Genomic DNA, 17,029 nt, shown 5'->3' on the forward strand with positions numbered 1-17,029 from the left:
TCATTTTTATGAAAACGGGTGTTTTGCCTGCATGTATGTATGCGCACAATGTGTGTGCCCGGTGCCAGAGGAGGCCAGAAGAGGGCATCATATCCCCTGGACCTAGGGTTTAGATAGTTTTAGCTGCCGTGCGCGCATGTGTGTTTCAGAGGACAACTTGTGAGTGCTGGTTCTCTCCTTCTACCTTATCAGTCCCAGGGGCTGAACTCAGGTTGTGAGGCTTGGCAGCAAGTTCCTTTACACACTGAGCCATGTCACAGGCCCCTTTCAGGCTGTGTGAGGATGGGGTGAGGAAAGGCTCATCGGATGCCAAGTGAGGGTTGTACCGGTCACTACAGGACAGGGCAGTAGCGGAGCCCTGCTGGCTGAGATGTGGGGGTGCAAGCCCAACTGTGCACCTGTGGTTAAAAGAAAGAATCTTAAGGCAGTCACACAAATCATCATTATTTATTTCCTGGGACCTCTTGGTACACTCTCTTGGTACAAAGGGCAAAGAATTGGTCAGTTAGTTTTGAGTCCAAATCCTTTCCCTACACCTGGATCTGTGAGGCTCCACAGGGGAACTTAGAGCTGCATAGAACATCAGAACTAAGCTTAAAACAAACCAAAACCAAAACAGAAAACAAGTGATTGTCAGCTCCCCCTTCTCTACTGAAAAAAGTTATGTTTTTAAAAAATGTAAAAGAGGCTTTAAAAAAGGGTTAGGAAGAGCTTTCTGGCGTAGGCTGGAGGGACGAATGGTGTGGGGACAGTCCCTGGCTCGAGCCCCGCCTAGCTGAATAAATAACATCCCGTGGTGATGGTGTACCTGGGCACCATGGGGAGGTGGAGGGACGGTGGAGCCTGTGGTATGGACAGAGGACTTTGCTGGAGTAGGGGCCACAGAGGCCTGGCTGGCCTGGGATATGGGCTCAGAGAAGAGGCTGCTGGGTTGTGCCAGGGCTCCCTTCCCAGAAGGACTACTCCCAACCATCAGAGGGCAGCAGGACTCTCTTGTAGCCTCGAGGATCAAGGCCAGACTCAAGACGAAGTGTTCGAATCACTGCTCTCAGGCTGGCTGCTGGCCTCCTTGTCTGGAGTACTTCCCTCTGCCTGTCCCTCTGCAGGGGAGAGGAGATGTACATTTTAGACACATTTACACACTGAAGCACAGGCGGTCTGGTAGATCCAGCCAAACTGCTCACTGTGGTCAGCATCTGGAGCAGGCTAAGTGCTGGGGCGGGGTGAACAAGGCCAGAGAGGCGTTAGCCTGCTGTCTCGTGTCTCACTCATACCATGGAAAGGCTGGCAGGGATGCTAGTATAGTAAAGGCCAGTTAAGGTCAGGGTTATGGACAGGTGCTAAAAGCATGAGATGAGCATGTGCTCTCTGGTGGTGAATGAACTGTGACAGGAAAGTTCCCAGCAAGAAGTGTGTGCTTAGTAAATAGGAATTTCATTGAGAACAGTATAGCAGACTCAATCAGTCCAGCTCAGGAGTGCCCACTATGGCCTGCACACCCCAAATAGAGGATGCACATATGGACGGCCTGACTCAGCCCACCACTGCCAGCCTCCAGCCAGAAACCTGGGCTGGGCTGAGGTGATGGACAGCAGTGGACTGAGAAGAGCAACCTGGCCTGCTCTCAAGTCCCTGGGTGACCTGGGTCTCCTCACTCTCCACTTCCTCAAGCCCCAATGGGAGACAGGGCCAGCAGCTTCTGCCTCACCTACCTGATGGCAGTGTACCCAGCTTATTGGCAGGCTGGCCCCACATGGCAGTCTTGGGCCGTAAATGCTAATGCAAGTAAATAGTGTGGACAGAGCTTGGCACTGTGGCTCAAGTATGTGCCAATTTGAGCCTGCCCAACATGAAACTACCTCCTCTGAGGATGGTGACTGAACCAAGGCTCTATTCCACAAGGTTCTTCTGGGCCTCTGGAGGCTTAACACCCATGACTGCAACCAAGGTAACATTTGCACTTTGAGCAAATTAGCTTTGACCCTTTGAACTCCATATGGTCTCTGCTCTGTTACTCCGTTGCTAGAGACTGCAGGCAAGTCACTTTGCAGTAACCAGCCTGTCAGGGACAAAGACTTTCTAAACAGACTGTGACCCTCACCTAGGTTGTCAAACTATGGAACCAATAGATCTCAAGAAATGAGGTATGCCCCAGGATCTGCTGAAGGAAAGCCTAAAGCCCAAGCCAACCAGAGGGGCTTTTCTCCTAGAAAGGGCTCTGCAACTTGTCAAATCCTAAGGACAGCGGACCCTAAACAGTGAAGGATCCATGATGGGCAGAACCACACCTTATACTGGACTGCTTAGCTATGCACAGCTCTGGCCTCTACTTGAACCTGCCCTCGTGACAGAGTCCCAAAGATGAACTTGAAAGGGTCACCTGATGTCCCTCCTCCCAAAGTGGCCATGCTGAATAAATTGCCTTTTCCTGTTCTTTGGCTCTTTAATTTTTTATATATACTTTTATTTTGCATATATGAGTGTTTTGCCTGCATTTATGTGTGTGTTTTGCTTTCATGTACATGTACCACATGCATGCATGGTATCTTTGGAAGCCAGAAGAGGGCACTGGATCTCCTGGAACTGGAGCTACATATAGTTGTGAGCAGTTACGTGGGTGCTGGGAGCCAAACTTGGGTCCTTTATACAAGCAGCAAGTGGTCTTAACCACTGAGCCACCACTCCAGCTCCTAATTTGGTTCCTATAATTGGCATATTCAAGACTGACATCTGAACCTGGCCAATTGGAGCATAGGATGTGACCCTAAGTCCTCTCTAACAATCACACCACCTCTGTGCCAGCCCCAGCTCCCCTAGCTGGGGAGAAGGTTCCCTCCTATCAGCCCCAGGGAAGAAAGAAACTGTGCTACCCAAGGTCAGTGGTCTCCATGGCTAGCCTGTGGTTCCTCTTCCTCTTAGGCAAAGAAAAGCAACATTTGCTCCTTGTCTGAGAAGACACTAGGGACAGACAAATTTGTACACAGCACACTGGAGAGTGCTGACACATCGAGCAGGCCACAGGCTTGGGGAGGCCACATAGCTAGAACCTCTTAAGCCTTTGAGGAATGTGGTCCTGTCCTACTCAGGTTGTGTGCATCAGCTCTTGCAAGTTGCAAGTGAAAAATTCTGAGGCCCTTGGTCTACTGGGTCAGAATCTCAGGGGTAGCATTTAAGGCTCTGTCCTCTGTCTCTGTGAGTCTGCTTGGCTCAGAAATGCCTGGAGACATTTTATTTTGAGACCTCCTCACAGAGGTTTCTCATAGCTGGTCACATTGCCCCAACTCTATAAAGGCGCTCCTATCCCCGGCAGCGAGCACTGGTCTGTCTTCATGTCTCCTTTTTAGATATCAGTCATGGTGGCTAGCAAACATCATGAATTGGGAGGACTCAGATACCACACAGACTCACAGTTAGGGCAACCAGTGTTGTGAGGGTCTGCACGAGGGGATCAGCAGCTCTGATGGCCAAGGAGGGTGAAAGGCAGCAAACAAAGCCGATTAGAGCTGAAGGGAGCAGAGAAGCCTTGAAGAAACCCTTGGCAGTGTGCCAAGTGTGCCAGCTGGACACTGCTCATTCAGCTAGGCAGTGAGCAGCCACTGAGTAAGAGCCTGTCACGTGCCAAACTCTGCTAGTCACAGAGGACACGAGACAGCCTGGGCGGGAACAGCTCAGCTCAGAGCGGGAAGGGGGGGGGTGTGATTACAGGACCATGGAGACAAAGGGAGAAAGGGGCGCCCCTGCTTGCTAGAGACCAGCTGTGGTCAGGGAAAGCCTCAGCATAAAAGATACCACAGTGAGAAGCAACCACCACGTGTGGACCATGAAGTTGCTGAAGAAGCCCACGACAGCTTCTGACGTTACTCTGGCTGGAAGAGAGCAAAAAGTGGGCCGTGAGAGCTGAAGCTGCGGAGGGATGTGGCACGAGCGTTATGGAGGTGTCCACACCCGAGCAGAAAGGAGGAAGCAGACAAGAGAGGCTAGGGCCTGGTACAGGAAAACTGGCTGAGGTTCTGAGGGGAAAGAGGCAGGGCACTCTCTCAAGGCACGGAGAATGTCATACTAACTTTAGTTGTTTGAAGGGTGAACCTAGGAAATTCCCAATTTCTCTTGGCCTCAGTTGACCTACCACATGAAAAGCTGGGTCCCTGCCCCCAACATCTTCTCTGTTCTGTCCCCCTAAGTCACTTCTGGGCATTGAGGATCAAGAACTCCAGACTGGGGCCACCCAGACAAAGACACTGTCAGGGTCCTGCAAGGACGGGGCTGCTCCTGGACGGACACGGGAGGAAACCACAATGTACTTGGGAAGTGGTATGTATGGCAAGCATGGCCTCGGGGCCTGCAGCAGGGAAGGAGGGGTCTATAGCTATCTGCAGAACAGAGGGAGAAGAGGCAGGGCTGTCCCAGGCACTACTGGGTGGTTCCTTTTGATCCCTTCATTGGGCCATTCAGCCTGTGGTCACCAACTGCCTGCCACATGCAGGAAGAACAGAGGCCCCTCTCTCCTGGAGAGCAAAGTCACAGAAATGAGACCTTTGAGGGTAATATGGCTGGGGCAGCACGTTAGCTCTCAGAGGAGCCTGCTAGGTTGCACCTGAGGGTAAAGGGACAGCAAGTGGCTCTAGCTCCATTGAGGGGATTTCTAGATGGGCAACAGTGAAGTAAAGGCCCTGACGAGGAAGCCCTAGCACCTTGACACAACTGACAAGGGTGAGTGGGGGAGGGGTGGGTAACAAGGCATGAGCACAGCCCAAGGCCAGCGCATGACTTCTGGGGAGCACTGGAGAGTATCTTGGCTCTGAGATGTTACCAGGGAGTCTGGGGCAGTAGCCTGACAGGACTGGATGGCTATCGAATCCTGCTGTCTCCTGTGCAAGAAGGGCAGGGACTCCTAGTGAACAGCAGGTAACATGGTAGCTATGGGGATGGCGAGATGAGGCAGAGGGAGTCAGGACATACACAGAGATCTGACAGGGCTTGTTGGTGGAGTGGGGGCAAGAGAAGGGAAGTGTCCTAAATGCTTGGTCCTAAATGCCCCCAGGACCACCAAGATGCTGGCATTCTCCAACCTAGACACTGGCTGGGCTCTGCCACTGATCATGGCCAGCCCAATTTAAATACACTTCTCTGAGAAGTGTGGGACCTGAAGACTAGCAAGAGCTAGCAGAGCACCTCCCCACCTGCCCACCGGGATGCTCGGCATTGGCTCTGACCTGCCCCCTCAAGTGCCAGCTCGCCCATGTCTCCAGCTAGCTTCCGCACGCTCACGGCCTCTGAGTCACCCTGGATATCGGGGACTGCATTCCGACGGCCTGTTCGGTCACAAGAGATGAAGTCCGAGTAGGAGGACTCGACCTCCATCATGCCTGTCGCATCGCTCCTCAGGCCTGTGGGGACAAGAGCAGGAGAGCAGAAGTGAGGTGATAATATTCTGACAAAATGACACAACTGCCTTTTCCACTGGAACTGAGCAGAAAGCACGGGAAAAAGCAACCAAAGCCACTGCAACCCCAGTTAGAATACTGTCTACATCTTATACAACAAACAGCATGGAGTCGGGTGACGGTGCATGACTATAATCCCAGCACTTGGGAGGCAGAGGCAAGATCTCTGTGAGCTCTAAGCTAGCCTGGTCTACAGAGTGAGTTCCAGAATGGCCAGGGCTATGTAGAGAAACCTTGTTTTATTAAAGAAAAAAAGAAAAGACAGAACATGTGCGAGGGGCAGAAAGATGGCTCGGTGGATAAAGGAGCTTGTCACCACACCTGATGACCTGAGTCCAATCCCCGGAAACCACGAGGTAGAGAGAGAACTGACTCCTGTAAATTGTCCTCTGGCCTACACACCTTTACACACACACACACACACACACACACACACACACACAGAGAGAGAGAGAGAGAGAGAGAGAGAGAGAGAGAGAGAGAGAGAGAGAGAGGTAAAAATATCTTTAAAAAGAACATGCATTCAGTCTTCATTCGAGGTAAATCTGATGACCAGCACTTCCACACTTAGCGTGTCATGAGCCTGGCACCATCTACAGAGGGAGAAAAGAACAAGCAAGCCTGTTTCCACCTCTCAGGGCTGAAAGTTCACTGCCTTCAGCTGCCATTGCTTAGGTCATGACCATGTAGCCAGGGCTTCAAGGGCGATACTCCATCAGGGTACCATGACTGTCAAGGGGGAGGAGGAGTAACGAGAGGCAAAGAGTGTCCTAAGAAAAAAGAACAGCAAGCCCCAAGACTCTAAGGAAGAACAAAGGGGTAATGTGGAAAAGCAAAGAGGTCTTGCGGGAGGGGACAGTGACACCGAGAACATCCTGGAGGGTTTTAGGTAAGGTCCTGAGGACAAGCTGTACATTTCAAAGGCAATCCAATGCCCATGTAGAGCAGGGCCTGTATGGGAGTGAGTAAGGAGGCTTCTGGGAGGTCAGGTGTGAGAAGGCAGAGGGACCAAGCAGGCACAGACATGGATTCTAGACACAACCTGTGGAACAAGAATGTGGGCATATCTGGCTGAATTTGGTTTCTGACATGCATCAGGAGGTGGACAGAGGCATGACTACTGAAATAGGACCCACAGAGGAGCATTTTGGGATACCGGATGGGTGGAAAGCAACTGTTAATAGTTTTCTGGCTGGCTTCATTTCCCATGAGCCCTCCAGTGGGAAAAGCGGGGCAGGCACACGGAGGAGGCTGGAGTGGGTACAAAGGTGTGAAATTAGGAACACTACAGCCCTGTGGTGGACAACACTCTAAAGCAAAAAGAACCATGGATGTAAGGAGGGGACACCATGATTATTTAGGGACTGTTATTATTCATCATATGTACATGCTATACATCACAGTCTATTCTTTGGCGCAAAGGCCAGTTTCCGCACCTGTAAAATGAAGGTTGGGGTCAGGGGGGATTACATACTAATTCTGTGCAGTCCCCCCAGCATCCAGCAGATGGCACACCTCGTCTAGATTTCTTAGCTGTGGGGAGGGCCTGGGCTAAAGGAATTCCTGGAGGTGGCTCCTTCTGCTTGCTAGTCACTCTGCCCCCCCTTTCCTCTAGGGAAACTGTTCAAAGCCCCAGTCCCAGTAAATGGCTCATTGCAGTGGTGATGACACTGTAGTGACAAGAACAGATGACAATGCCACCAGTGTAAAGAGTGACAGGACACCACCAGGGCACGTTTTACATCCACCACTCTCAACGACCCCACCCAGTAAATAAGCACTGTGTGTGGCTTTATAACCTGACTTGGAAAGGTCTCGGGCAGATCCATGTGGCTCCTAGGCTCAGATGTTTCCCCACGTGGGCTGCCTATGAGATGGGTTAAACCCTGGGCAGCCCACACCATCTGTTGCAGCCAGTTTCCTCCATGAAAAGAGGGATTTGTGTCTGGATTTTCAATGCACCAGACTGAAAGGCCTGAGCTTGGCAACTGAGCCAACCTGCTCTGTTGCTTCCCTCCTTCCTTCCAAGATGCTGCACCTGCTACAGAGGAGTGCTCGCTCTATAAATAGACCTGGATCACATTGCTTTTCATCCATCCACCCACCCACCCATTCTCTCCTCCTGCTGCATATCTATGGGATGACAGAATGACTCCAGGGACTGCGGGGGGGGGGGGGGGGGGGAGGCTCCACCTGCCAGAGCGCTGCACTGTTTTTGCCTAGCTTCAGGATCTGACACCAGCAGATGGAGTTACCTGCTGAAATGAAGTGCCAGCCTCTCTCTGGGACACACTCCCTGGGGCTCTGACCCTACAAGCCACACAGACAGAAAGCTGATGCTGTTGGCACAGAGAAAGATCACTGCCAAGCCCCAAACCCAGTCCTGGAAAGCATCTGTCCCCATGCCTCAGGGAACAGTGAATCCAAAGACAGCTCTGGGGAGTTCTCAGCTCACACACAAAACCCAAGCTCACTTTTCTCCTCTTTTCCATCCTGTAGTGGCATAGGCTAAGGGGGCTAAGGGAGGATGATCTTCAGGTCCAGCTAGCCTGGGCTACACAGCAAGATCCTGTCTCAGCAAACATGAGGAAATGTTCCTGTATACTGTTAAGTAAAATAAAATCATACAATCACATAGACAAATATTTAAATTATGAGTGATCTTTAAGTACTTTATATTTTCTCTACACTTTTGAGACAAGGTCTCATGTAGCCAGCCCACAGTGGCCTTGAATTCACCATGTAACCACAGCTGGCCTTAAATTTCTCATCTCCCTGCCTCTATTTCCCAACTACTGGGATTACAGATGTGTACCACACCTGACTTACTTTTTAAGTTTTCTTTAGGGAAACTGTTATGTTCTTATTAGGGAAATTGTTATGTTCTTATTCATTATTATTACTGATGGAGATGTGACTAAAGGACTTCTGCATGTTAGGCATGAACTACAACCCTAGCCCATAAATGATCAAACTTTAAGATCTGTATGCAAGAGAAATAAACTCACAAGGTGCAAATGGAAAGATGCAAGAACTGGGGTATCCACTCTGGCCCAGACACTCTCCCCAAGCACAATAATCTTGGGTCCTTCCAGAAATGTCTGTGTCATAACAAGCTCCTTCCCTTCTTTTCTTTGTCCCTTAAAATTTTTGTAAACAAAATTTTCATTTACTTTTTATATCATTATTATGGTGTGTGTGTATGTGTGCACATGTGCATGCACGCGCACGCAGGTGTATGAGAGCCACACTGCCCATATGGCAGTCAGAGGACATCTTTGTGGAGCTCTCTTCCTGCGTGGTTCTGGGTGGTCAGAAGGTCAATGTGGTGAAAGATTTTGCCCACTAAGCCATTTTGCTGTGTGTCCTTTCTTTTCTTTTGAAGGGTCTCATGCTGTGGACCAGGATGGGCTGGAACTTACTATACACCTCAGGTGGGCCTCCAACTCCCAGATGGGCCTCCAACTCACAGCAATCCCCCCCTCCCCCGCTCTAGTGTGGGTGCCCATAAAGATAGCTACACTCCATCTTGACACAAGGGCAGAGAGTTCAAAGCTGTAAGTCACAAGACCTAAAGGTCAAAGGTGTGGCTACAGAAGGATGTTTCAGCTGTCTTAGTCTAAATAACAACAGACCTGAATCTGACAGTCAAGGCTAAGGAAGGAGAAGTTGAATCTGAGGTGTGGCTATTCCTGACCTCGAAGCTAAGAACAAGAAGTTGGAGCTAAGGTGTAGTAACTGAACCCTTAGAATAAGTGAGGAAGAAAAGTCTGTTTGTCCCATATACATGATACTATGTTCCCCTTTTTGGTTATGGTATATAAGAGTGAGGAAAAATAAACTTGTGGCATTTCAGTATTGACCTTTGGTCTATCTCTCTGTCTTTTCTTTATTGTCTGTAGCTAGCTTTTCCCTCATCCACATTCTCCCACTCAGGTACAGACTTGGGGCCACTCGGCTGGCTCTGACTGCAGCCCCACAAAGACCGCTCCGGACACTCTAGCTTCCCAGATACTAGGATTACAGGCTTGAACTACCATGTCTGGCCAAAACTTTATTTTTCATCTTGTTTTTCTTCATTCAGGCATATGTCTTAGAAAGAAGTCCAAATTGCCCTGAAACCTTGTAAAACGATTATATCAAAACACTAAAAATACACCCAAAGTCCTCCCAGCCCTCAGCTGGGTCACTGCTGCAGACCAATTTAATTCCTCCCCACCCCCAAGACCCAGAGCCTGTTTCCTTAAAAGCAGAAATGCCACATCAAAGGCTCTGTGCTTTTGCACTGTCCTAAGTCCTGCCCAGTTCTCCTCCACAGGCTGTTTTATTTTTGTTCCCATTTCAACCCATCTTGTGCTGCTAAAATAAAATACCTGCATCTGAACCATCCTCAGCCCCATGTTTCATGTGAGTGTACAATGTATACACAATCAAGATGTTAATGATTGCAGGCCATTCTTTTATAATCTCCCTCCCACAGGCCAAGCATGTTCTTTTCTGTTTCCCATTGTACTCTGAAGGGTTTTTCCCATGCCTGCATGCTCTGGGTGCTTTACTTACTGAACAGATAATGAACTGTTAATAGCCTGAGTCCTACTCCTGAGCAGCCAGGCTGGGCCACTGTTAGCACCATGTGCACAGGGCTCCTCTACACTCCACTGGGGAAATTAGGAAAACTGAAGTTGGAACGGATCAACTTCCTTCAACCTCTCAGCTTGCTCTTTCTCATTCTTGTAGGCAAGCACCTCAACTACTGGTGCTCCCATGCTGTCATCCACGCTCTTCTGTATTTCCTCTCGTCTCGGCACATCTCTCCATCCCATGACATGGCCATCCACCTGCTCAGCATTGACTCTCTCACACTGAGATAGACACCTGGGTGACACCAGTAGGAACAGCATCATTCTGTTCCTTCTCAGACCTCTCATTTATTCTTTCTCCTGGGCAAGGAGCTACCTCCATAACCTGCTGCCCAAGACAAAACTCTATAGCCCTCAGCTGACTTCTTCCACACAAGCTGGCCTATGACAGAGCTTTCCTTTTGGCATTTTCATCCATCCCCTACCCCTACCTCTGGCTCACCCTCAGGTCCTTCATCCTCTGCTGGCATGAGGGACACTCAGAAAAAGTCAGGCTCATGACTAAATAGAGTAAAGCAAAGCTGAGTGTGACTGTGCATGTCTGCTTAGGAGATGGAGGCAGGAGGATCAGAAGTTCAAGGCCATTCTATATAGTAAGCTTGTCAAAGCCTGTCTGGGCCACATAAGACCCTACCTTAAAAAAAATAAAATAAGGCACATGCAGTGATCCAGTCACACATACTGACATGAAAGTATGTCAATAAATGGTCACCAACATGTGGATCTGTGTTGCTTTCTCCCCTTAACCCTGGCCCATCATGGATTTCCAGAGAGCAACAGGTCTGATGCACTCAGGATCATGACAGGGTCTGCCTGGTCCATAGTACATGCTCAACAAATAACAAAAAGCTTATGGCACAGTCGAACTGAGGGGACTCCAGAGCCTATCTAGAAAAGCTGCCTGGAAAAACTGAGGCTCAAAGGAGAAGGCTAGAGGGCCACAGTGGCACACTCCTCTTATCCCAGGTAGAGGCAGGTGGCTCTCTGGGAGTCTGAGGCTAGCCTGGTCTACACAGAGAATTCCAGACCAGCCAGGGTGAGAGAGTAAGACCTGATCATGAGTAGGAGTAATAACAATAGGAGAGTGATCTGCCCAAGGTTCTAGAATCTACAGGTCCTAATGCTGGGTACAGAGCTTTCTGCTCTGCCTGCTGAGCGGTCCTGCTGACATCAGTGAGGTCAGACGCGCAGGCGTGCTGTGGCGGAACTCATCTAGTGCATGTGTCCAGCCAGCTTCCCTACTTACCCCTTGGGCCATACTGGCTAGGAACTAGCCAAAACACTCCAAAGTTCCTGGGTTGAAGTGAAGATGCAGTGAGAATACCAGCTTACGAGGGCTGGAAAGTTCCATGAGATATGAGAGGTATCTCAATTAATAAAACATTACTGGGTCCTACCGTAGCTGAAGTATCAGAGAAGCTTCCCTTCTGACATTTCACCCCGCTCCTTTGTTTACTCTGTCTGATGGTGCCGCCAAAAGCCAAAAGCCTGCACCTCCTTCTCCTGTACTCTCACTGCAAGGTGGAGTAGGAATCCTACCAGTAGGCAATCCTGGCCAGTATGTGTACTATTTTACTTGAAAGACCTAGCTCACTGGCCAAGTTTAGTATATAGTATATAGTATACAGTATATAGTATATAGTATATAGTATACAGTATATAGTATATAGTATACAGTATACAGTATATAGTATACAGTATATAGTATACAGTATATAGTATACAGTATACAGTATACAGTATATAGTATATAGTATACAGTATACAGTATACAGTATATAGTATATAGTATACAGTATATAGTATATAGTATACAGTATACAGTATATAGTATATAGTATACAGTATATAGTATATAGTATACAGTATACAGTATATAGTATATAGTATACAGTATATAGTATATAGTATACAGTATATAGTATACAGTATATAGTATATAGTATATAGTATACAGTATATAGTATATAGTATATAGTATACAGTATACAGTATATAGTATACAGTATATAGTATACAGTATACAGTATACAGTATACAGTATATAGTATATAGTATACAGTATATAGTATATAGTATATAGTATATAGTATACAGTATATAATATATAGTATATAGTATATAGTATACAGTATACAGTATATAGTATACAGTATATAGTATACAGTATATAGTATACAGTATACAGTATACAGTATATAGTATATAGTATACAGTATATAGTATATAGTATACAGTATACAGTATATAGTATATAGTATACAGTATATAGTATACAGTATACAGTATATAGTATACAGTATACAGTATATAGTATACAGTATATAGTATATAGTATACAGTATACAGTATATAGTATACAGTATATAGTATACAGTATATAGTATACAGTATACAGTATATAGTATATAGTATATAGTATACAGTATACAGTATATAGTATATAGTATATAGTATACAGTATACAGTATACAGTATATAGTATACAGTATATAGTATATAGTATACAGTATACAGTATATAGTATACAGTATATAGTATATAGTATATAGTATACAGTATATAGTATACAGTATACAGTATATAGTATACAGTATACAGTATATAGTATACAGTATATAGTATATAGTATACAGTATACAGTATATAGTATACAGTATATAGTATATAGTATACAGTATATAGTATACAGTATATAGTATACAGTATACAGTATATAGTATACAGTATACAGTATATAGTATACAGTATACAGTATATAGTATACAGTATATAGTATACAGTATATAGTATACAGTATATAGTATACAGTATATAGTATACAGTATATAGTATACAGTATATAGTATATAGTATACAGTATATAGTATACAGTATACAGTATATAGTATACAGTATATAGTATACAGTATACAGTATATAGTATACAGTATACAGTATATAGTATATAGTATACAGTATACAGTATACAGTATATAGTATATAGTATATAGTATACAGTATATAGTATACAGTATATAGTATATAGTATATAGTATATAGTATACAGTATATAGTATATAGTATATAGTATACAGTATATAGTATATAGTATACAGTATATAGTATATAGTATACAGTATATAGTATATAGTATACAGTATACAGTATACAGTATACAGTATATAGTATATAGTATACAGTATACAGTATACAGTATACAGTATACAGTATATAGTATATAGTATACAGTATACAGTATATAGTATATAGTATACAGTATACAGTATATAGTATACAGTATACAGTATATAGTATATAGTATACAGTATACAGTATATAGTATATAGTATACAGTATACAGTATATAGTATACAGTATATAGTATACAGTATATAGTATACAGTATACAGTATATAGTATATAGTATATAGTATACAGTATACAGTATATAGTATATAGTATATAGTATATAGTATACAGTATACAGTATACAGTATACAGTATATAGTATACAGTATATAGTATATAGTATACAGTATACAGTATATAGTATACAGTATATAGTATATAGTATATAGTATACAGTATATAGTATACAGTATACAGTATATAGTATACAGTATACAGTATATAGTATACAGTATATAGTATATAGTATACAGTATACAGTATATAGTATACAGTATATAGTATATAGTATACAGTATATAGTATACAGTATATAGTATACAGTATACAGTATATAGTATACAGTATACAGTATATAGTATACAGTATACAGTATATAGTATACAGTATATAGTATACAGTATATAGTATACAGTATATAGTATACAGTATATAGTATACAGTATATAGTATACAGTATATAGTATATAGTATACAGTATATAGTATACAGTATACAGTATATAGTATACAGTATATAGTATACAGTATACAGTATATAGTATACAGTATACAGTATATAGTATATAGTATACAGTATACAGTATACAGTATATAGTATATAGTATATAGTATACAGTATATAGTATACAGTATATAGTATATAGTATATAGTATATAGTATATAGTATACAGTATATAGTATATAGTATATAGTATACAGTATATAGTATATAGTATACAGTATATAGTATATAGTATACAGTATATAGTATATAGTATACAGTATACAGTATACAGTATACAGTATATAGTATATAGTATACAGTATACAGTATACAGTATACAGTATACAGTATATAGTATATAGTATACAGTATACAGTATATAGTATATAGTATACAGTATACAGTATATAGTATACAGTATACAGTATATAGTATATAGTATACAGTATACAGTATACAGTATATAGTATATAGTATATAGTATACAGTATACAGTATATAGTATATAGTATATAGTATACAGTATATAGTATATAGTATATAGTATACAGTATATAGTATATAGTATATAGTATATAGTATATAGTATATAGTATACAGTATACAGTATATAGTATATAGTATACAGTATATAGTATATAGTATACAGTATATAGTATACAGTATACAGTATATAGTATACAGTATATAGTATATAGTATACAGTATACAGTATATAGACCCCAGAGTGGAAGGAGCAAAGGCCACAACAGCAGTAAAGGTCTGACTCCACCCTCACAGCCCTCCTCATACTGGAGGCAAGACTCCCAGACCCTACTCTTCTAGACTCCTTCCCCACCCCCCATCACCATTCAAATAATAGAGTGTGACAGCTAAGTCTCGTCTAGCCTGGACATTTCATTGTTTACTTCACACCACCGACCTGCCAGGCACTTTCCCAGGTGTGGGGCACACACCGGAGACGAGACAGTTACAATCCAACACAAGAAAAGGCACTGAGTGCGTGTGCAAGGAGAGGAGAGAGTCCCCCGCTGTACACACGGTTCAGTTAAAGGTAAGGTCAGGGAAGCGGCTTTGGGATTAAACTGAAAAAGAAAAAGGTAGATGGCCAGATGTGGTGACATCAGACTGCAATCCCAGCACCTTGAAGGAGAGGCGAGGAGACTCCCAGAGCTCAAGGCTGGCCTGGGCTACACATAGAGTCCCACAGGGAGACCTTTTCTCTGAAACCAGGCAAAACAAAAACTCTACTCCACAGGAACTGAAAGTGGCTCAGGAGTAATATAGGCAGAGCCAACAGCCCATCTGTGTGAGTACTGTTCATCTGAGCCTGCACTCCATGGGGTGCTGAGGGACAAATCTCTGTCATATCCCTGGGGGTCTGGGGAACTCTGTGGGCTCTAGGTGCTTATAAGAATCCAGCTGACCTTGAACTCCCAAGCTAGAAGAAGCCCTTATATTTTGGGGTATTCTGGGGTCTCAAAGTCAGAGGCCAAAGCGCCCCGCAGGTGCTTACTCTCGTCCCCACAGGACGGCATCTCCCTAGGGTCTCTGCTGCTCTCCCTAGCTCTGTAAACTGAAAAGGCCCTGGGCTGTGCCAAGAGCTACAGTCTGCTTGAGTCTGTAGCTCTCAGTCCTCATTGCTAGGGCAGATCCATTACAACCCCAACTGCTTTCCAAATGCATCTGAAAGGTCATTTCCTGCTTTTTTTTTTTTCCTTAAAAAAAAAAAAATGAAGTATTTTGCAGAAGTTACAGAAAAAACAAACAGACTTTTTACAGAGGGCACAGGGTACAGAAATGTGAAATGGTCTTGTGGAAGGCTTCTCAAGGGGAGAAAAACTGCCCAGCTTCTCTAAGGACAGAAAGAGCTGTGGGGAGCTGACAAAAAGCCAGGATCTACTAAACCAGCAGTCCCCAAACCATTTCGCAAAGGAAGCTGGAAGCAGGCAGGCCACCAGGGCTGGCATCAAAGTGCTCCCGAGTACACATACAGTGCAGGACCGCAGAGTGCTCAGCACCCACGCAGAGAGCCACCCTGGGCACAGCGTTGATCACAGGTGCCAGCAGGCTCCCAGCTCTGAACAGGAAAAGCCCCTGACTTGCACGGTCAGGGCGCAGCAGTGAAGCCTGCTGTAGGAGGTGGGATGAGGGAGGAAACGTAGGATGCTGGACCAGACAAGAACATCAGTGATCCTGTACTGTTAGGGAGCAAAGACACCTTTCTATTCATTTACTTTTCCCAGGGGTGTCCTGACAGTACACCCTCTGGGTCTCCTACCTCCTGCTAGGACCCATACATCAGAGCTCTTCCCTCAAGTCCATAGCCCTATGATCTGTGTGCTCTTGGGGTGGGGGGACCCCAGTCCCCACCTTTAAATACTGTATGTTGATGACCGCCACAGAACTTCAAACTCTCTTAGAATGTGAGTCTGCTCGCTTTGTATGTCGCTGGGCTTCCTCGTCACCAGCAAACCTCACATGTCAGGCCATCAGCCTGCCCCTCCCCCCCTCACAGGCTGCTGGAGTTGAGAATATGGAGCCATTCTTGATCCTCCTCCTCTGCCACCCACCTACAGTTTGTCACCAAGTTTCATCACTTCTGCTTGCAAAACGGTTTCAGTGTACCACTGTCTACCTGCTAAGTGTCAGGCAGAGGCCCCCAATGCAGTCCCGTGTCCCTCTTACCCCAAAGGCGATTTCCCACGCAGCCCCAGAGTCGTTCTTGAAACAAAAACTGGGCAGTGTGGTTCCTCTGCTCCATTCAACATCAGCAAAGCCCTAGGCTCTTGGTCACCCTGACATCCCATTCTGAGCCAGCCCTGCCTTCCTTGCAGCTTTTCATCATAACTGCTTTCTTCACAGCCTGTATTTGCTCTGCTACACTGGAACCTCTAATTCTCAATCCTAATGTAATTCCGGGCCTTTGTAGGTCCCTTCCGTCTGTCCAGAAACATTCTTGACCACTCTCACCTCAGTCACTGTAAGTAGACAGGGGACACCCTAGCCTCAAGTTTTTAAAGGTTCCTGCTCTGAGGTCCACGGGGCTCAAAACCACCAGGGTTCCT

General features: G+C 45.0%; 1 protein-coding gene across 4 annotated transcripts in view; it reads right to left on the reverse strand.

The window, feature by feature from the left end:
• Nucleotides 1-431: 431 nt before the first annotated feature.
• Nucleotides 432-17,029, reverse strand: part of Pkig (cAMP-dependent protein kinase inhibitor gamma) — a 64,944-nt gene continuing 48,346 nt past the window's right edge. For 3 of the 4 annotated variants that reach the window (XM_051186742.1, XM_051186751.1, XM_051186736.1), the window contains 2 exons: nt 5,214-5,387; nt 432-1,100 (listed from right to left, as the gene is read on the reverse strand). In XM_051186742.1, coding sequence (XP_051042699.1) covers nt 1,021-1,100; nt 5,214-5,364 — 231 coding nt within the window. In that variant the 5' untranslated portion in view covers nt 5,365-5,387 and the 3' untranslated portion in view covers nt 432-1,020. Of the gene's footprint in view, nt 1,101-5,213; nt 5,388-15,477; nt 15,515-17,029 lie in introns of those variants that run through there. The other variant, XM_051186727.1, reaches the window with a different exon arrangement.

This window comes from Phodopus roborovskii, unplaced genomic scaffold (assembly GCF_943737965.1).
Source record: "Phodopus roborovskii unplaced genomic scaffold, PHOROB, whole genome shotgun sequence".
In the NCBI taxonomy this organism is placed as follows: Eukaryota; Metazoa; Chordata; class Mammalia; order Rodentia; family Cricetidae; genus Phodopus; species Phodopus roborovskii.